At 53.3% G+C, this 20,985-nt stretch overlaps 1 protein-coding gene across 2 annotated transcripts in view; it reads right to left on the reverse strand.

Annotated features, from left to right (window-relative positions):
- Positions 1-4,547: 4,547 nt before the first annotated feature.
- Positions 4,548-20,985, reverse strand: part of Igf2bp1 (insulin like growth factor 2 mRNA binding protein 1) — a 38,319-nt gene continuing 21,881 nt past the window's right edge. Inside the window, exons 5-15 of one of the 2 annotated variants that reach the window (XM_004859636.4) lie at positions 18,982-19,045; positions 17,353-17,634; positions 16,681-16,815; positions 14,849-14,971; positions 14,053-14,188; positions 13,208-13,330; positions 12,815-12,931; positions 12,490-12,564; positions 12,026-12,157; positions 11,654-11,767; positions 4,548-10,848 (exon numbers count right to left, since the gene is read on the reverse strand). In XM_004859636.4, coding sequence (XP_004859693.1) covers positions 10,756-10,848; positions 11,654-11,767; positions 12,026-12,157; positions 12,490-12,564; positions 12,815-12,931; positions 13,208-13,330; positions 14,053-14,188; positions 14,849-14,971; positions 16,681-16,815; positions 17,353-17,634; positions 18,982-19,045 — 1,394 coding nt within the window. In that variant the 3' untranslated portion in view covers positions 4,548-10,755. Of the gene's footprint in view, positions 10,849-11,653; positions 11,768-12,025; positions 12,158-12,489; positions 12,565-12,814; positions 12,935-13,207; positions 13,331-14,052; positions 14,189-14,848; positions 14,972-16,680; positions 16,816-17,352; positions 17,635-18,981; positions 19,046-20,985 lie in introns of both variants that reach the window. The other variant, XM_004859635.4, reaches the window with a different exon arrangement.

Consider the following 20,985-nt stretch of genomic DNA (forward strand, 5'->3'; position numbering starts at 1 on the left):
TCTGTTTTTTATTTCGCTCTTTGTTTATACTTCACTTAACATTATGGTCTCAAGGGCTGGGGATTTAGCTCAGTGGTTCTACAACTGCCTGGCAAGAGTGAGGTCCTGAGTTCGATTTCTGGTACCAAAAAAATCGTTATGGTCTCAAGGTGCATCCATTTTCCTACAAATGACTCAAGTTCATCCTTCTTTATGGCAGAGTAGTGCTCCACTGTGTGTAATACTATCTTTTCTTTTACCATTCATCTGTTGATGGACATATAGACCACTTTTGAGATTTAGCTGTTATGAGTTGTGCTGCTGTAAACATGGGTTATGCATGGATCGCTGTAATGTGATGTCTTTAACTCTTTCTGGAAGATTCCTAGAAGGGGAAAAACGGGACTGAATGGAATTTCTTTGAGTTTTTGAGGACTCTCCACACTGGTCTCCATGGTGGTTGTACTAATTTACATTCTCACCAACAGTGTAGACAGTTTCCTCCCCTCCCCCCGAGTCTGGCCAGTATTTGTTATTATTAGATTTCTTTCTTCCTTTTTTTTGTACCAGGGAACTCGGGTCCTTGTGCTTGCGAGGCAGGTGGCAGAACCACTGAACTAAATCCCCAGCCCCTCCGCATCCCCCTCTTTATTTCTTCTGGGGTTTTTGTTGTTGTTGTTTTGGGATTGTTTTGTTTTGTTTGAGACAAGTCTCACTGTGCATTTCAGGGTGGCCTTGAACTCACTGTGTAGCCCAGGGTAGCCTCAAACTCACTGGGCTCCTCCTACCTCAGCCTCCCCAGTGCTAGGACCACAGGCGTGTGCCACCACGCCCAGTTAGTAGAACATTTCTTTGTGTATTTATTGGCCATTTGCACTTCTTTTTCTGAGAAAGGACTGTTCATCTCTCCTGCCCATTTTTTGGACTGTGCCTTTTATTTTGGGGCTGTCTAATTTTTTTGAGTTTTCCATGTATTCTACCTACCAGCCCTCTGTCTGAGCAATACCCAGCCCTTTAAAAAATTCTACTTTTAGACAAGGTCTTGCACAAGGTTCTCCACCGTGCCTGGCCACTTTCTTTCTTTTCCTCCTGTTTGGCCTGAGATATATTTACCTTGGCCAGCATCCAGGCTTTTATTCCAGGGAATTTACTACCTGAATAGTTTTTACAGCTGAATAGTTTCCTGGATCCAAATCTCCCTGACATCTGGCGGTGCCAGCAGCACTACGCAGCCAGCCATGATCATCCATGAGTGGGCACTTGTGTGCCCAGGGCCCAGGGTCTCAGGGACTTGTTTTATTGGGCAGCAGAAACCTGTTCTGGGGAGGGGACTCTTGTTTTCCACGTCCCATCCCCTGACTGTGCCAGCCTGAAGCCACCCTGGCCTCTCCTCCCAAGGACTCCCGTCATCAGCCAGTGGACGCACCAGGCTGGCTCAAGTGAGTCCTGCTCCTTCTCTGACAGGGCAGCTGGCGTGACCTCCTTCTCTGTGGCTGAGGAGCCCCCTCGGTTTCATTGGGCTCTTCCCACATGTCCCTCTGAAGTCACTCCTTACAGCCAGGATGGTGGTGTACATCTCTAATCCCAGCATTTGGGAGGCTGAGGCAGGAGGATCTTTGGATGTTCAAGGTCAGCCTGGGCTACACAGCAAGACTCTGACTCAAAAAAAAAAAAGGTTGAGCTGAGGATTTAGCTCAATGGTTCTGCCGCCTGCCTCCCAAGCCCAAGGTCCCAACTTTAATTCCCCATACCCCCCCCCCGAAAGTCAGCCAATCAAATCAATGAATAAAAAGTCATTCCTTGCCTCTTGGACCTCAGGCCCTCTCTGGACTCCTGACTGTGGGGGTGGCCAGAGGGAGTGGCCTGTGGTCACCACCCGGGTCAGAGGGACAGAGCTTGGTTTTTCCAGGGCACGGAGCAGGGACCCAAGGACAGCGTGCTTTTCCTAGCTTGAAGCGGCCCTTTCCCTTCATCTCTGACTCCGGCACCAACATGAACTGTCATACATTGCAGGGCAACAGGCGAGTGTCACTCACATCCCCTGTCACCAGGCACTTCCACACCCAGTAGCAAAAGACATGCCCAAGCCAGGTGCACCTTGGGACAGCACTTTGGGAGGCTGAGGCAGGAGGATTGCAAGTTAGAGCTCAGCCTGGGCAACTCAGTGATGTAGCCAGACCTGGCTCCAAAAAGGGGGCAGGGACTGGAAGGTAGCTTAGTGCCAAAGCCCTGGGTTTGCCAGGGATTTACCTCAGTGGTTCCACTGCCTGCCTCGCAAGCACAAGGTCCAGAGTTCAATCCCTGATACCAAAAAAACCAAAAACCAAAACCCAAAAGCCCTGGGTTCAATCCTTAGTGCCATAAATAAAGACACGAACAAGTGGCTGGAATGTGCCTGAGTGTTCCAGGCCTGAACTCAGGGCTTTGTACTGCTACATCCCCTGCCTTTCTAAAAATTTGGCACAGGTTTTCACTGAATCAGTAATTTGCCCAGGCTGGACTCTAACTTGCAATCCTCCTGCCTCAGCCTGCTAGGATGCTGGGATTATGGGTGTGTACCATCATATCCAGCTAAAAAATCAGATTTCATCAATTGCTTTATAAATCATCTCTCAATTAGATTGGCTTTCCAGACCTCAGTCTTCAGTGAGAGAAATCTATGAGTGGATTGCCCAATAGTGAGCTCTAGTTATTAATATTGAATTATTAATTTAATATATCTTGCATTCTACCAGCTAATTTTTTTTTTTTTTGTATCGGGGATCGAACTCGAGTCCTTGTGCTTATGAGGCAGGCAGCAGAACCACTGAGCTAAATTCCAGACCGCCCTGCTAACTTCTTGATTTTAATGAGGCTGTCCAATAGCCAGCAAGCAGTCTATTTGACCTAATATGAATTACAGTATTAATCATGTTATAAAAGCACTTGTGTATCAAATGTTTGTATAGGAAGCAGATGTTAAGTATATTTTTTAAATACATTGGAATTTTTTTTTTTTTGGTTACAGGGATCGAACTCGGGACCTTGCACTTGTGAGGCATCTCATTTGTTATTTTTTAAAAATGTTTTAGCTTCTAAAACTAGATTTTAATTTTTATTTAATTTTAGAGACTAAATTAATGAGCTTTCGTTTTTTGTGTTCTCTAACAGCTGGTAATAAATTTCAGATTTTCTAGTATTTTCAAGTATCAGTTTGAAGTATGTTCTTAAACTGGGCATACCAGTGTACACCTGTAATCCGAGGACTCAGTATGCCGAGGCAGGAGGATCGCAGTGAGTTCAAGATCAGCCTGGAATACATAGCGAGACAGAGGGATGCCTGGATGTGGAGCCCGGTACCTGTGGCACAGCGGCTTTGGCCGTTCCCGCCTACCTTCCGGTCCGGTGTGTGGCGCACGACGCCCCCTGCAGGCGCCTCGCAGAACTCCCAGATGCAAAGATGAGCCGCTCCCTTTGGCTTCGAAAGCTCTGTCGCTCCCAGCCGGAAAGCCTTGTGCACAGCTCTGCACTGCCCTCGCTGCCCTTACCCCGGAGACTTGAGCTCCTCATGGGGTATCTTTGGAGTGATGGGGGTGGGTGGGTGGGTGCTCGGGACTGAACTCGGCCTTTGCACTGAGCTACAACCTCAGGCCCTTCCCTTTTTTTGGTACCGGAGATGGAACTTGGGTCCCTGCGCTTGCGTACCAAGCGGCGAAACCACTGAGCTAAATCCCCGGCCCCTACTGCTGGTACTCAACTCACCTGGACATGGAGTGGCTCAGGTAGACCCTGTCTCTAAATAAAAGCCCGGGGATGTAGTGCAATGGAAAGGCCCTGGGTTCAGCCGACCACTAGCACCAGAGGGGAAAACAAGTTTACTGCTGTGTGGACTTCTCTTACAATCCTCCGAGTCACCAGGATCTTTGGGACAGCAGAGGGTCTTTCTCTTTGGTCTGTCTCTGTTCGGCCCTTCTCTTGCCAACATTCAAGATAAAACTCTGTCCCCCCAAGCTGGGAGCTGATCTGCTCCTTGTCTAGCTGAAGACGGACTCAAGTCATTCGAGAATGAGCCTGAAGTGGGGGGACACTCCATTATCACAGCTCTCAGGAGACTGAGGCAGGAAAGTGAGAGTCACCACAGGGCCGAGGCCAGTCTGGGCTACACAGCGAAGCACTACCATCACCATGGTGACCATTTTGCGTGGGCCAGGACAGGGGTGGTCTTCATCACCAAGCATGGTTCCGTGACCCCAAACAGAAGCACAGATGCCTGACTTTATTTAGCCAAGCTGTAACCTATGGAAGAAACAGGAGGGTCACGTAGCCTGTGCTGGCCTCGACCTTGAGCAATCCTCCTGCCTCAGCCTACCTGAGTGCTGGGATGGCAGGCATGCATCACCTACCCAGCTCAGGAATGGTACTTTGTATCTGGGGGACTTGCTTTCACTGGTAGCCAGAGCCCTGGGGGCTGGGCTGAGCCCCGAAGGCCTAAACACTTCAGCTCCCAGACACCACCCCCCCCCCACCCCACCCCCCGCCGCCCAAATCCTTCCTGAGACAGACACACTGAGCTTTTAATATAAGTTTCCTTTTATTTTGCAATTGAAACAGTGGAATGAACTGGTTTGTGGCTGAAAACAAACTTCTGGGAGAAGAAAACCAGGGTGCTCATCATCTGGAGAACAGACTCCGGGTCTGAGCCAGGTGCCACCCCACCTCCCCAGGATGCGCAGAGATTCAAGGGCGGAGGAGGAAGGTACAATCACACTGGGGTGGCAATGGCTGGCAGGTTTCCGTACAGTACAATGTTCAGAGTCAGCATCGTTACAGAACAAGGTAGCACTCAGTTTTCAAAAAAAGTCACAAGTAGTAGTCCCCTGCCCCTCCCGATTCAAAGTCATAAAAATAGACTTCTCGCTCCAGGACTACATACTGACCCCTCTGCCTCAGGGGACAAGTTTCTGACTGATTCTGGCTGCAAGGATGAAGTTCTTGTTCTGGAGGAAAAGGGAGAGTCCAAATGCTGGTGCCCAAATTCATTTTTGAGCGCCCTTCCTAGCAGTGGCTTACAGAGAATCTGCACAGAAATGTCCCAAGTGGTCCCCCGCCCCGAGACACGGTGAGCCAGACTTCACAGTGTCCCCAACACACACACACACACACACAGAGGCTTCTGGCCCTGCCTGGGGGGCGGTCACATGGCTGGGACATTCAGCAAGCCAAGGGGCGGACTGGCAAAGCTGTACCTGTTTGTAGCTAGCTCGTTAAATGAAAATCACCAAAGAGTGAAACTTATTTACGGGGGAACAAAAGAGAGAAACGTTTAGGAAATTAAAACAATCCAGTGGTCACTGGAAAATGTATCCCTCTTGTTAAAAACAAAAAAACTTTTTTTTTTGGTTTTTTAAAAAAACTTTTTGGAAAGTATTTTTAAGGTAATTTTTTTTTCCTTTGGAAAAAGAAATCTTCCCCCCTCTAACCTAAGCAAGTGGTGTTTAGCCACTACCTAATTTCTCTCTATTGTTTTGCTAAGAGGTAGATAAAAACAAAAGAGAAAAGGGGGTCTATGAGGAGGTCCATTAGAGGGCGGGGAGGGGCTCCCCCACTACAAAGGTGGCCTGGGGGCGTCCGGGGACCCTCGGGGTCCCCCAGGGCAAAGAATCCTGCTCCCTCTCCTCCCCTCTCCGAGGTCACCTCCCGAGGGCCCTGGGAGAAGGCCACCCTTTCCTCACAGTGAGAGGGACTCGCTGGAGGGAGAGGGCTGAAATGAGCCAGGAGGCAGGGAGGGGACATCACGGCCAGCCCTGCCCACTGACCCCCAGGAGCAGGGACCCTGGCAGGCCTGCCCGGGCCCCAAGACAAACCTTTTGTGGCACGAGCCTCAACTCGCTTCTCCTAGCTGGGACCCCCCCATGCTCACAGGCGTCCCAGCCCTCGGTTCCAACCTTACTGTAAGACTGAGGTAGTTAATCCATTCAAACTCATAGCTCTCTTTGCCTGTGGTCACTCAAAACATGGGCTCATGAGGAGCTTCCTGCTATTTCATTTCAGAAAAAAAAAAATTCTCTTTTGTCTATGTCAGTCTGGATCCCACCCTACCAGGGCACCCCCAGGCTGAGCCCCACAGAGAAGCCCGGAGCCTGGACCCCAGGCCGGGGCACCCAGCTTGGGTCCGAGGCCCCTCCCCTCCCCTGTACCCAAGGGGGAAGAACCCGAAGTTCCGGCTGGTGTTCCTCTACATCTGCATCTACACCATGGAGTACTGGAGGGAAATGGCTTTGACATCCCCTGACATCATGAGGAGTTTTCTTCAGTCTTTCTGCAATCACATGCCAGGCTGTGCTGTCTCCCTTGCCCTGGTTTCCAACCAAACAGTCTCACGGTTTACATGGCAAAGCCACTAGCACCTCCCCAGGGGCACTTGAGGAGAAAGAAAGGAGGAGACCCCAACACCCCCCCAAGCAGAGGTGGAGGAAGGGGTGGCCTGAGGTGGCACCCGGGGGCTCCGTGAGGTAGTTAAGCAGCGATTCCCGGTTTGGCAGAGGGTATTCTGGGCACGGAGGAGGGGAAGGCACCCTGGAGAGTCAACGGAGGCCCCTCCTCACCGCCAGTCTGCCGGGCCTGAAGGGAACTCTGCAGTGCCAGCCCTGCAGGGGAACAGGGGTCGGGACCCATGAGGAGGACCCGAGCCCCCCCCTTCCCCAAAGTGCAACCACAGCCAACTGACCTGGACCCCCCTTCTGGCTCCCAGGGGAACAGGAGCCCGAGGCTGCCTATTTCCAGGCCCCTCCCTGGGAAGATGGTGGCAGATGACTTCCAGCCTGTCTGTCTGTCTGTCTTTGGCACAGTGGAGACAGACACCAGAACCCCCGAGAACCCCTCCCGTGTCCTCTGGGTCTCACACGGGGTCTATGCTGCCAACAGTGAGGCGTAAATAAGAAAAAAGGAAAACAGACTGATGGAGACCGGGAGGAAGGGGGGCGCTACACTCCCTGTCCGCTCAGGGACTGGCTCTCTCCTCCGGGCCCTCTGCCTAATGCTCGAGGCACCCAGGCCCTCGAGGGGGGTGGGTTAAAGCCATCGGGGTGCAACTGGCAAATGCAGCTTCAAAGTCAGTCAGTGAATCAAACCGTTTTGGCTTTCTATGTGTTTCAAAGAGTTTAAAAAATATATCCTAAAGAGATGGTCCTCTCACAAAAATATATGTGCAGCGCGCGCACACACGAATCTCAGAAAGTTGCTCTTCTCAAAACCACCCGCCTCTCCCAAGTGCTTTCGTGACAGCTTGTATCTCACCAAGGATGGGGGCAGGAGACGCCCTAAGATCTGGCTTCGGGTTACAGGAGAACCCGCGCCCGGATGGCCCTTCCTCCTGTGACACCCAAGCCACTAAGCCCTGTTCCTACAGCCTGCTGGTAGGTAGCAAACCTCCACCAGCTTCCTGCGGGCAAACCTCAGTGACAAGTGGAGGTTGCCCACTTCCAGGAAGCTGTCCGTTCCTTTCTCCCCTTCCTGGTCTCTTCTGGGAGCTGAAGGAGCCAAAGGAAGAGGACCCGGGCTTAACACGGTCCCACCGGCTCCAACCAGCCCTGGGTGGCGCAGTGTAAGGGTCCCACTAGGCGACATGGGACAGGGCCCTGGGTGGGACAGGCGTGCATGGCCGGCCTGGTCGGGAACACGTTAAGGTGTGAGGGTGCAGGCCCCCGAGGAACCTAATACTGCAACAATCACATTTCAGGTACTGTGGGGTTTCCTTCTTCTTTCCTAATGATCATTTGAACCAGATATTAAAGCTTGCTTGCTGCTGAAAATCCACTTTAAATCACTACACGGCCGAAGTCTGAATGTTATCTGCTTCATTTTGGGACAAAGCGCGGAGCCAGAGATGGAAAGAAGCTGGGAGGGAGACCCTTTCTGTGGCTGGGAATGGTGGGGGGCTTCTTCTATCGGCTGGACATCACCCCTAAATGCTATCTTGCTTCTCCAGTTCCGGGGGCTACGAGAGGACGTCACTGGGTCAGTGCCGAGACCATGGGAAGGCAGGCACCTGTGGCACTCCCACCCCTCCCTCCTCTCCCGAGCTGTCACCCTAAATCAAGAATTTCCTAAGTAGGGGTCCACGTTCAGAGTCAATCAAGAGATCTGGAGATGACAGGGAGCTGGGGCGGTCAGTCACCCCCTGTCGGTGGGCATAGACCAAGAATAGCAAGACGGGACCCAAATGACACCGTAACCCAAGTCAACGAGGAAAGGACCTCGACGGCAAAGCAGTGAGCCCCTCTGCGGCCGAGAGGCGGCCTTGTCCTTCTCCTGTGAACGAAATCTTGGCTCTCCTATTTTTAGGCAGAGAGATTTTTTTTTTCTTTTGAAAGGGTGTATTTTTTAGTTATTATTTCTCTCCTCGATAAAACGGAGGCAATATTTCAAAATATCACAATGGCACCACTGGAGCGAAAAACCGGCTGGGATGCCATTAAACCAAGGGAGGAAGAGGGAGGCCGAGGGCCAGGCGGTTGGTGGTTTGGGGCCCGGGTTCCCAAGGCCCAAGAGGCCTTTTAACCCTGTCAGGCAGGCAGATATTCCAGGAGCGGGCCCAGAGCCAGAGCCAGGGCCAAGCAAGGCTCTGGGCCCTGTCCCTGGGGCCTCCCAAGCCTGGGCCCTCCATCTCTACCCCAGCCTCACCCGAGGGCCCAGCCCTGCTGCCCTTCCCAACCGGCCTGCTGTCCAGTCGGGCATTCTTAAAGGGTGACTGGCTCACATCGTAAGAAATTATGCAACATAACTTTCTCATTTTTTTTTCTTTTCATTAAAAAAATAAAATATTCAAGACTATCAGCTTCTCTTTTTGCTTTGCTTTTCTTTTTTATATAAAATATCAGCAAGCCGCAAAGGAAAAAAAAAAAAAAAAACCATCAAAAAAATTCAAAACAAAATGAAACAAAAAAAGAGGGTTGAGGGGAACAAAAAGGAAAACAATTGCTGAGGTAACTTCATACCTTGAGGTAGTTTACTTCACACACAGCATTGCCTGACACCCACCACCCACACGTCATGGTTGTCTCGTGGTCACTGTTGCTGCTGCAGCATTAGGAGGAGAGGCCTCCTCCTTTCCGAGCACACTTGATAGTTCTGTCCAGGGTAGCTAAAGTGCACCACCTGGTAACATGCATTGACAATCACAGAGCCCTAGGATCACTTAACCGATGGCTCCCGTTCTCCTCAAGGGCAGAACTTCCGGCAGGATCTTGAGCCTGATAAATCAATAAATTAATCTTATTCACCCCCTCTCTATGCATCATGCTGCTGGTATTTGGAATTCTGTTCTAGGCACACCATTCACCACGACAGTTAAGAATTCACAGAGCCAGAAGCCATCAGTTAAATACTCCTCTAGGATTAAAAACAGAAGCAAATTCTCTCCGACTGACTGAATTTGCCAGATGATGGACTTTAGCTCGACCGGGAGGCCGGGGCCGGGTGCATCGTCCCACCACCACCAAGGCAAACAGTGCTGTGGTGGAGGGTGGCCCCCCGACCCTCGCCTCCCGGCAGCATGTGGGCTGGGGCGAGGGCTCCTTTGGGCCCCTCGAATCCTCCGCGGAGCTGAGACTTTATCAAGGGGAGTTCAGGTCCCCTTCCCAGTGCTCACATCCAATCATTAAAATAGACTTTAAAAAAATATAAAATCCTCCTGAGAATGATGGGAATCAGGGACAGCGGCGAGCCCCTGCCCACCCTGCCGGGCATTCAGTGCCACCCACGCCCGACACCAAGCCGGACCCCCGGGTGCAAGGGATTTGCATGTGGCAGGGAGGCCCGGGCAGACTGGGGCAGATTTGAGTTGTGCCAATTTTCCAAAACAGTGGCCGTGTGGTCTAGATTGGCCCACAGGACAGGCCTTTTTTTTCTTTTCTTTTTTGTGGTGCTGGGGATGAAAACCTCGCAGCTGCTAGGCAGTGCTGGACCACTGAGCTATATCCCCAGGCCAAGGGCACTCCTTTTAAACGTGGATTACTATTTATTTTAATCATCTTTCTTCCCATTTCTCCCCCCTCTTCTAATTTTGTTTTGTTGATTTTGAGAGAGGGGATCACTATTCCAGGCTGGCCCTCAAGCTCGCAGCAATCCTGCCTCAGCGTCCTGAGTGCTGGATGACAGGTATGCGCCACCACGCCCGGCCTCCCCTCTCTTTTATTTTCTGTGGTTCCTATTGGGAAAGACTGAAATTGAGCTCTGGAGGACAAGTCCTCTCCACAGACTTGGTATTGTACTAAGGCCACGCTGCACTAATTAGTTCCCATGTTTTTCTGGTAGCAGTAAAGATAAAACAGCGTGAACATAGGAGGAAGTGGTACCCAGGAAGGAGATTGGAGGTATTTTACTCAATTAACCAAGGAGGGGAAAGAAAGCTGGAAAGATTTTAGGGTCAAGAAACAAACCATCCTTTGAGGTTTTTAAAAACCTGAAGGAAATTTTATTTCTCGTCCCCAGGGGGCTTGACCCCACCTTCTTGATGGGGCCTGGAGAACTTCCTTCAACAATCCACGTTTAAAAGCACCCTGAGCTAGTTTCCATGGTGACACCCGAGGGATGGGCTGCTTGGGCTGGTTGGTCAGATATCTTACTGAGGCAGAGATCAGGGTTCCTCACCAAACAGCTTTGTCAAGCAGGTGGGCAAACCTGATCTCCTGCCGGCCCCAGGGTCCCTGATTCCCACGCATTCTCAGGCCTGCAGGGGACAGCAGGCTCTTCAGGCTCGGCCCGTGTCCCGAAGCCTAGGGGATGAGAACGTGCTGGTCACTTCCTCCTCGCCTGGGCCTGGTTGCTCTGTCCCTTCTGGTGCTGCTGCTTTACTTGGGCCAGGATGTCTCGGATCTTCCGCTGAGCCATCTACGATGGCAAGAACAGGCAGGGAGGGTCACAGATCCGGAAGTGAGGGCTTCCGGGCGGAAATACACCCACACTGGCCCAGAGGCTCAATGCACCATGGCAAGGCCACTGCTCAGCACTCCAGGCGGGGAAGAAAAGCCCACATGCGGCCTGACAAGGGCGGTGAGATAAACTAGCTCAGCTGTGGAATGGACACTGTACCAGGGGTCAGGATCTGTACTCCTTCATTCTTAAATCTTTCTTCCCTTGGAATAAGGTTCTAGCTGGGCTTCTGGTTGTAACACCGGGGAGCTCAGATTTTAGGAGAACCCCGTTCCCTGCAGTCACCCTGTTCTCGACTTGCTGGAGTCTAGCAAAATCTGAAGCCGATACTGGCCTTGCCCTGCAGGCCCTGGCATCTGCCCTAGGAAGGGCACAGGAGGGGGGAAGAATCAGGAGCAGAGGTTCTGGGAAAGACAAAGGGACCAAAGGGGACCACACTCGAAAGTGAGAGCTGGGGCATTACTATGGTTACCGTCCTCGTGCTGGACAATACTTTCTTTTGCATCCAGTGCAAAAAGGGGGTTCGGGGGGACTAAGCTTAGAGAAACAGGAAGCCCATTAATATATGTGTGACCTACGACAATATAATGATTATATACATACACATGCAGTCATATGTGAAACACGAAGCTTGCCAAACCGAGCCGGGCATGGCGACAGGTGCCTGTAATCACAGTGCTGGGGAGGCCACGGTGAACCTCCGCAGCCTTCACCTCTCTGCTCCCATCCCCAGCCTCCCTCCCGAGATGGGTCCTGTGGGTACCTGGCTGGCATAGAAATGCCCGATGATCTTCACAACGACCTGGTCGTTCTCATCTGGGGTCTGGTCTCGAGGGACCACCACCTCAGCTGCCGTCAAGTTCTGCAGCTCATTCACCTAGGGGTGGCCAGAGGAGCTCAGGGTGCTACCCAGTAAGCATGCTGCAGGCTGGGGGTGCAGCTCAGAGGTAGAGGGCTTGCCTGGCATGTCCCCGCCCTGGTTCATGCACAAGAAGAGCAGGGAGGAGGGGAGGCAGAGGGGTAGGGAAGGGGCCCGGTAGAAGAGCCGGCCATTGAGCCCAGGCAAGTAGGGAGCCCCACAGTGAAGAAGGGCAAGGAGGCAGGAGGCCAGAGCAGGCCCGGCCCTCAGGCTCACCGTTTTGCCACCCTTGCCGATGACCCGGCCTGCAGCAGAGGCTGGGACCCGTATGTGGGTCTCCAGCTTGACTTCCTCCTTGGGACCAAAGAAGTTCTCCTCTTTCAGTTTGCCATAGATTCTTCCCTGAGCCTGGGAGAGGAGGCATTTGCTAATCAGGCTGCCACATAGGAGTGACCCGAGGGGAGAGACCCCAAGCGCCAGCCCCTGGCCAGCCTGACCTGGGAGGAGACACACCTGTGATCATGCTGTCTCCTGCCTACCTGCTGTCCCAGAGACCCAGGCAACTGAATAAACGCTGCCCAGGACACAATCCCGAGTCTACCAACCAGACCTACGGGGGGCAGGATGACAGCCATGCACAGCATGTCGAGGCCCTGAATGGTAACTGACCAAGGGACAGAGGGCAGCCAAGAGAAGTGGCCGTGACCTTTCCAGCCAGGAGAATGAATACTGACGGTCACCTTGAACTGTGCCTCTGGCGGTCCAGTGATGATGACCATTCGAACCTTGGAGTCGGGTGTTTCCGGTGGTGCAATCTACAAAGCAATGGGCAGTCACAGGGGACTCAGGAGTCTTCCCGCCCGCCCTCTCACCCTGGGGCTCAGGTGCCTGGGTTCCTGGGTGCCCATGAGGCTGGGGGAGCACAGATCACTGTGGGGTGACAACAGGGCGGGGCTGACACAGACCTGCTCCAGCCCATCCCGGAAGCCCACAGGGGACCCGGCAAGGTCGTAAACAAGAAGACCACAAGGCCCAGGGTAAAGAGACCCCCGGGGATACTGGTACCTTGATGGAGGCGCTGGCAAAGCGTGACAACTGCTTGATGTGCTGCCCCTTCTTGCCAATGATGGCGCCCACGGCCTGGGCAGGGATGAACACCTGCACCATCTCCTGCTCCGGGGCCTGCTGCAGGACAGGGGCACCTTACCACTGAGGGACGAGCTAGGACCCCCAAGGCCCTGGGCTGCCAGAGGCGCCACGAGCCCTTGAGCGCTACCTGGGCCCAGCCAGGCCAGAGGGCAAGAGGCAGGCACCATGCAAAGCACCACCTCACCAGGCAGCTCCTGGGGGCTCTGCAAGAGCCAGTGGCAGAAGCAGTGAAGGGGCCCTGGGCCTCCCTTCCCTCCCTGCCAACTTCCAGGGCGCCAGATGCGGGTGGGAGCCGGGGCCCCCACCTACCATGAAGGAGCTGTAGGGAGCAGCCCCTGAAACACTGCTGGGAGGTGGCGGGACAGCGCTGGATGAGGCCGGGAAGAGCCCCACGGCGGCCAGGTTGAGGCCGGGGATCAGGTGTGACTGCAGCTGCAGAGAGGCAAGGCGCAGGTCAAGGTCAGGGCTAAGGCCTCCGTGTGGCGCTGGCTAAACAAGCAGGGGGAGTCCCCAGGGGGCATGGGGCCCTGTTCGAGGACAGCACCCCCTGGGTCAGAACCTACCCGGACTGTGGTTGCCTACTTTCTCACACATGTGGAGCCAGGCACTGTGGTCCACACTTGTAATCCCAGCACTCAGGAGGCTGAGGCAGGAGGATCACCACAAGTTCAAAGCCAGCCTGGGCTACACAGTGAGTTCAAGGCCAGGCTGGACCACATAGACAGACCCTGTCTCCTGAGACCAAAGACCAAAAACCCATGCCATGCGTGGTGGCGCATGCCTGCTATCCTAGCACTCGGGAGGCTGAGGCAGGAGGATCACTGAGGCTTCGAGACCAGCATGGGTTTCACAGTGAATTCAAAGCCAGCCTGAACTACAGGACCAAGACCCTGTTGCCTCTAAAACAAACCAAAAAACTCCAATGAAAATCAGGGACCTTCAACACTGAGGAGTACGGAAATCACCACTTTCACACGAGGGCCACATTTGCAGGAAAATGATCATTGTTTTTACAGGAAGATGACCTCTGACGCCTGCACCGAACCCCAACCACAGCAACCTGTGAGACCCAGGTGCAGCGGCCTCCCCACCACATCAAGCGCTTCCGGGCCGGGCGGGGCCTGTCGGGGGGGGGGGCTGAGGGGCCCACTCACACTCATGGCGGCCACGTCGTTCTCGTAGGCCTCCCGGACCTTCTTCGTGATCTCCTGCTCCGCCCGGCAGCAGTTCTCGATGGCGCCCTTCACTGTGATGGTCCTCTCGGGGTTGTAGAGCGTGAGGTCCTGCAGCCTGGTGGAGATGGGGCCGCTGGGACTTTACCAGCTGCCAGGCCAGCTGGGCCCCAGGGTGCCTAACTTCTCTTTTCATTAAAGACAGGGTCTCGCTTTGTAGCCAGGCTGGCCTTGAACGCTCAGCAGTCCTCCTGCCTCAGCCTCGGGTGTATGCCACCGACACTGTGCCCAGTCTAGGCTGCCTAACTTCTGGTGGTGACTCCCCATCTCCAAGCTCTGGATGCCGCTGGCTACCAGGCCAAGGAGGGAGGCACAGGGCAACAGGCAACAACGCCCGTGTGCAGCCGCTGTGTTCGAACAAAGCCGATCATGGGCACGCTATGGGCACCCACTGGGCAGGAAGCCTGGGGCAGCCAGCGTCCCCAGAGGCCATCCTCTGCCTGTGCCTTGCGAGACTAAGAGGCCACAGGGCTTCCAGACGCGCTAACCCCCCGTCAGTTCACTGAAGAGCAGCCCAGCCCTCGTGGGGACAAGGACCGGGCTGCAGGCTGCCCTCATGTTGCAGACGACAGTGACGATGTTTGCGGAGAGGACAGAGGGGCTCCGCTCTCAGCCCCGCCCAGCACAGCAGCAGGACGGGCCAGCTCTGGCTTGCAGGTGAGAGACGTGCCCTACGCCACCCTGTGTGCCACCCCCAGCAGGGACCCGTGGGCCTCACGAGGAGATGGTGATCTTCGTCTCCGTGTCCTGCTCCACCTTCTTCAGGTTGCGCCCCTCTTTGCCGATGAGGCGCCCCACGAAGTTATTGTGGGCCAGGATCTTCAGGGGGACCTCATCAGCCCTGCGAAAGACATGGGGGATGAGAGCTCCTTCCACGGCGGAGATGGGCTCAGCCACCAGGCCACCCCCACTTCCAGGACGCAAGTGTCAGATACAAAAGCCAGTGAGTCCGTGGTGGCCGAGGGATAGAGAAACAGGGCGGAGGACGGCCGGCCAGGGGCCCAAGGAAACTAGGGGTCACTGCTTTGTCTGAAGGGTGACGTTGCCAACATGTATTATACGTTGTACATCGTAATGTAGCAAAGTGCAGGCTTCAAGGTCCTGAGTTCGATCCGCAGTACCTCCCCGCAAAAAACAGTATGGGTGAAGAAATCTCAGCAGTCAGGAGGCTGAGGCAGGAGGATTGCCACAAGTCCAAGGCCACCCTGAGCTACACAGCAGACCTTGTCTAAAAAATGAAAAAGAAAGAAGAAAAACAGCCCAGTGTGATGGCACATGCGTATTATCCCAGCACTGGGGAGGCTGAGGCAAGAAGATCGCTGTGAGTTTGAGGGGAGCCCAGGCTACACAGCCAGTTCAAGGCCAACCTTCACTGCAAAGGAGACTGTCTCAAAAATAACAAAACAAGCCAGGGATTTAGCTCAGAGGTTCCACCACCTACCTCGCAGGTGCAAGGTCCAGAGTTCGATCCCCACTACACCCCCCAAAATAAGTAAGTAAGTAAATAAATAAATAAATAACAAAACAAAAAGAGTAACTGTTTGAATTTTAAAAATTTAAGGCCAGGCACAGTGGTGCACACCTGTGATCCCAGCACTCGGGAGGCTGAGGCAGGATTGCTGCAAGTTAGAGACCAGCCAGGCTACATAGTGGGTTCGAGGCCACCCTGGAGTACAAAGCAAGACCCTGTCTTAAAAAAAGTTAAAAATTCATTACAGTAAAAAACACACTGTCTTGGGCCGGGGATTTAGCTCAGTGGTTTCGCCTCCTGCTGCACAAGCCCAAGGACCTGTTCGATCCCCGGTACCAAAAACAAAAAAAAATACTGTTACAAATCCTCCCATGACTACCGCCCTCTCTTTAAACACATTTGTCCCACTGTTCTTGCCACTTTCCGAAGCAGCTCTGGAAGTCCTCTTTTGTTAAAGTCTTTAGTCTTGTCACTGCGACTGCCTCGATATCCAGGAACTGATTCAAAACAATTCCCTTTCCTGGTAATTCTGACTGGGAAAAGCCAAAGTTGCACAGTACCAGTGAATATGCTGGATGAGGCCACTGATGTGGTTTTCCAGCCTGGCTTTCCATTAGATGGCACTCAGCAGCAGCATTCACTGTATTTTTTATCACATCTTACAAAGATGTTCATGAAGGAGGACTTCCGGAACTGGTTCAGAAAGCATCAGGAACGACAAGGAAGTATTTAGAGGGGAATTAATGGCAATGTTTCTTTTCCTGTAATAATTTTTTTTTTTTGGTGCCAAGGATCAAACTCAGGACCTTGCGCCTTCGAGGCAGGCAGCGGAACCACAGAGCTAAATCTCCGGCCCTACTGTAGTAAATTTTAAGTTTAAACATTCACCACCCCTCAGGTGTCTGACAATCTCTGCATTATTATTGCTATTAAAATGTGGGTGGAGCTGGGAGAGTCCTGGTCATGGACCCTTATAATCCCAGCAACTAGGAGGCTGATGCAGGAGGACCTCAAATCCAAAAGCAAGTGCTTGTGTGAGGAGCTGGCAGTCCCTGAGGCCCAGCACGGTGGATCCTTACGTCTTGGTGTCCTTGGCCTCCTTGTGCATGATCTCCAGGATCATCCTGCAGGCGGAGGAGCAGCCCTCGGGGGTGGAGTGTACGCTGATGGCCTTCTCAGCTGCGCCTGCGTTCTCTTTCCTGTGCACGTCGATCCTGCACCACGGACAGAGCCAGTTAGCTCCCAGACAGGGCCTCTTCCCTGTCTAAGGCACAGAGCCCTCTCTTCTTGGCGGAACAATGGTCAAGGACAAAACTGCCGGGGCAAAGAAGGTTCAGGGAGAGGTGATGACCGCTGGCCATGGGGCCGGGCAGGGGTGAGCAGGGGCTGCCAGCAGCAACTGGAAGACACTGTCCCAACAGCAAGTAAACCGATGCATTATTACGAACAAGGACGGGATGTGACCCGTCTGTCCCGCAGAGCATGCTGAGCAGCTATGGCTGGAGAAAGGGGGTGCTGTGCTAGAATGGGAGACGGCACCCCATTATGGCCTTGGATGGCGGCCCCCACTTTCCCAGCCTTGGGGCCACCAGTAACAATCAGGCTGACTCTCAGGTCTGGGTTTGTTTACGGAGCCTTTTGGTGACACTTTCCGGTCATTAGAGACATCAGAGAACCCTTTGGTTGATTAATTGAGAGAGGGTCTCAACACCCCTGCCCGGGCACTGGCCCCAGCCCCGCCTCGGACTCACTTGGACTGGGTCTGCTTGGTGATGTTGCGGATGGTGGCGCCCTCCTTGCCGATGATGGCGCCCACGTACTGGGTGGGCACCAGGAGCCGGAGTGGGATGTCCACCTGCTGCTGCTTGGCTGGGGCCCCTGCGGCCACTGGCGAACCCTGCCGGGGCTGACCCCGCGAGCCAAAGCCGCCCCGGCGCCCATTCTCGGGCCCCTGAGAGATCTGCTCATCGGGGATGTAGGAGACCTTGAGGGCATGGTTCTCCAGCTGGTGGCCGTTCAGCTTCATGATGGCTCTGGGGACAGAGGGAAGGGGCACTGACACTTCCTGCTAGAGGAAACTGAGCACTGACAACCACCAAGGCCTCGGCTAGACCTGTTTCTAGGCTCTCGATCCTGTCCCAACACGTCTACCGTGAGCCTGTAAATAATCCTCCGGTTATGGCAGCTTTGAAGAAAGCCTTGAGACTGGAAACAAGTTCAGCATTGTTAGGGCTGCTCTGACTCCCTTGCTCTTTGTCCAGCTGGCTTGTGGGTCTCAGATAAAACTGCATATCTCACAAGATTTCTGAGAATCCCGTGTCAAATGGAGGGATGAGCTAAGAGTCTGCTGTTTTTATGTCTGCTGAGCCTGGCAATCTCAGCACTCTGGGAGGCTGAGGCAGGAAGTACCAACCCAGCCCAGGTAACTTAATGAGACTCTGTCTCAAAATTTTAAAAATGTTGGGCCAGGGATTTAGCTCAGTGGTGCCACAGCCTGCCTCGAAAGCACAGGGTCCCGAATTCAACCCTCAGAACAACAACAACAAAAAATTTAAAAAATGTTACGAAGGGGTAGGGATTTAGCTTGGGTGAGGGCCCTGGAGTGAATGAATGAATGAAGTCACAAGCAACTCTGAAGCTAAGCCAAGGTGCCCGGCTGGTCAGAGACAGCAGGAATCTCTACACATTCCCAGCCCAGGAGGGACGCATCTAACAGGAATGGGAGGGCTGGGGATGCAACTCAGTCGGACAGCACTTGCCTAGCACACCAGCCCTGGGTTCTGTCCCCAGCACTGCAGAAAACGAAAAAAGAAAGTATCTCTGTGTTGGAGAAGGCAGCAGGTTGAAGAAGCAAGAAAAGCCCGAGAGCAGATGACAAACCCTGAACAGGGTCAGCTAGGGGTTAGTGGGCAGGCCACAAAATGTGCGGTACCAGGGGGTGAGAAGTGGGATTTCTCAGTCACACAGCTAAGAAGCTAGAAACTGGCTGCGGCGGGACCAACAAGACCCCTGGAAAGCATGAGCTAGCCACGGGGTTCCAAACCCACCCCGCCATGGGTCTGGTCAGGCAGCATCTGCTTTGAAACCTTTTTAGGACCCTGCAGTTCCCCCCAGTATCACTAGATGGCGCCTTCAACACAGAAAAGGCCCTGGCCCCACCTTCCCGGAGGCTCTGCTGTTTTTGCCATCAACCTCCAAGTTTCTGAACCTCTGAGGTCGGGTAAACAGGACATAAAGGAGATACACCCCCTGAAAAGTCCTCTTCACCACAGTCCAGCCCTCCTGGACCCCAACCCCAACCCCTCACCCCCCCGCTGTGGTCCGGGCCTGGCACAGGGCAGAGGGCAGAAGGGACCCAGCCCCAAGCCCAGGACACTCACTGCCTGGTCTGCTCTCGGTTGGAGTAGGTGACGTTCACCACCGCAGTCTCGCTCTCGGTGTTCACTGCGGAGATAAGAGCTGGAGTTATAGGGACGCGAACCCCAACCCCAGCTTTCCGGGGGCCGGGCCAGGAAGGCATCCGGAAGAGGAGGCGGCCTCCGAAACTCGGGTGGAGGAGTTACAGTCACAGACGTCCCCGACAACCCCAGAAGGCAGGGAGGAAGGGGCTGCGGCTGCGCACATCAGCTCTGCAGCCGGGCTGCCCCACATCACACAAGCCCAGCCCCTAAGACAAGCTCAGCCCTGGAGAGTTAAACCAGTTTACCGTCCACCCTCGGGGAGAGGTGGGCAGTTCACGGAGGCAAACAGCCCCGGAAATGGGCAGGAAAGATGTGGGGGAGACCCGGGAACACTGTCCCCAAGGACACCTCAGCAGTGTCCGAAGTCCTGGCTGGATGTGTGGACAGGGCGGCTGTTGCACCAAGGGCCAAGAATCTGCCTGCATCTTGCCCAAGGGACAGTTTCTGGCCCGAGGACCCCAAATATCTTGGTACTAGATGTGTGCAGTGATCTGCTTCAGGGACCTGGCTGCGAATCCCACAAAGCCCTCCATGGAGTTATGGGGAATCACAGAGCACGATGCTACACTAGGGAGCACAAAGGAAGCTGAGGCAGGAGGATCTCCACGAGCTCAAATTCAGCCTGAATTACAGAGACCCTGTCTCAAAAAATAATAATAATTAGGGGCTGGGGATTTAGCTCAGTGCTGCTGCTACCTGCCTCTCAAGCACAAGGTCCTAAGTTCAATCCCTGGTACCACACACAGACACACACACACACAAATAATAATAATAATTATTATTATGAGCATTCTTCTGGTTTTTTGATCCTTGAAGTACTCTTTCTTTCCTATAGAGAATGGGCTGGCCACTTGATTAACAGATCCCTAATCGGGCTCCTATTTCTCACTTTACAGAGTTGATCTGGGGTTTTGTTTTGGTTTTTTTTGGTACCAGGGTGTTTGCACTCAGGACCTTGTGCTTAAGAGGCAGGCAGGAGAACCACCGAGCTAAATCCCAGGCCCAAGTTAACCTGTCTTTTGCATCCATCACTGTAGTGAATTTGGGTTGAGATGCGCTCGACCCTGGGGTGTGGGGCACTGGCTGGCTTCAAGCCTCTGCCTCTGTACCCCAGGACAAGGTGCTAGGCCCCACAATCTCAATGTGGACACATATAACTGCTCGGGCCTTCAGAGGGTCTCCCCACCCTGGTGGGAGGATTTTGCAGGAATAACCCTTCGGTGACTATTGGTACAAGAGGGGACCCGAGGGAATCGCAAGCAAACCAATAAATAAGCAAATTCTATAAAATGTTAGAAACCAATGAGTGCCATAAGAAAGAGAAATCAGTGGCAAGAGGGCGGGACAGATGCAATCTTAAACGGGCAGACAGAGTCGACCTCACTTAGTAACATTTGAGGCCAAGCATGGTGGCGCATGCCTGTGATCTCAGCACTCAGGAGGCTGAGGCAGGAGGATCCCGGCCACTTCAAGGCCAGCCTGGGCTACATAGTGAGTCCAAGGCCAGCTTGAACTACATAGCAAGACTCTGTCTCAAAAAAAAAAAAAAAAGAATTTTGGGGGGGTGGGATTTGAGACAGGCTCTTGCTATTTATTATAGTTCAGGCTGACCTTGAACTTGCTATGTAACCAAAGCTAGTCTCCAAACTCCTGGCAATCCTCTTGCCTCAGCCTCCCACTGGGATTACAAATCTGCGCCACCATACCCAGCAGGAATTTATAACCCTAGTAACGGAGAAAACTTAAAATTCTAGCACATGTTTATGATTTAGATTCTCGATTATTCCTTCTATGGGCCCACTCTTCAAAGATTCTGCCGCTCAAACTGTATTAACTAATAAATTCTCTGCTTTTTTTTTTTTTAAATTGAGCGAAGACGTATGTAGATGCCAACAGGGGCTTCTAAAAGAAAGGTGACCAGTT

Source organism: Heterocephalus glaber, unplaced genomic scaffold, assembly GCF_053883595.1.
Source record: "Heterocephalus glaber isolate CG9 unplaced genomic scaffold, H.glaber_assembly_v1.0 deba00001773, whole genome shotgun sequence".
Classification (NCBI taxonomy): Eukaryota; Metazoa; Chordata; class Mammalia; order Rodentia; family Bathyergidae; genus Heterocephalus; species Heterocephalus glaber.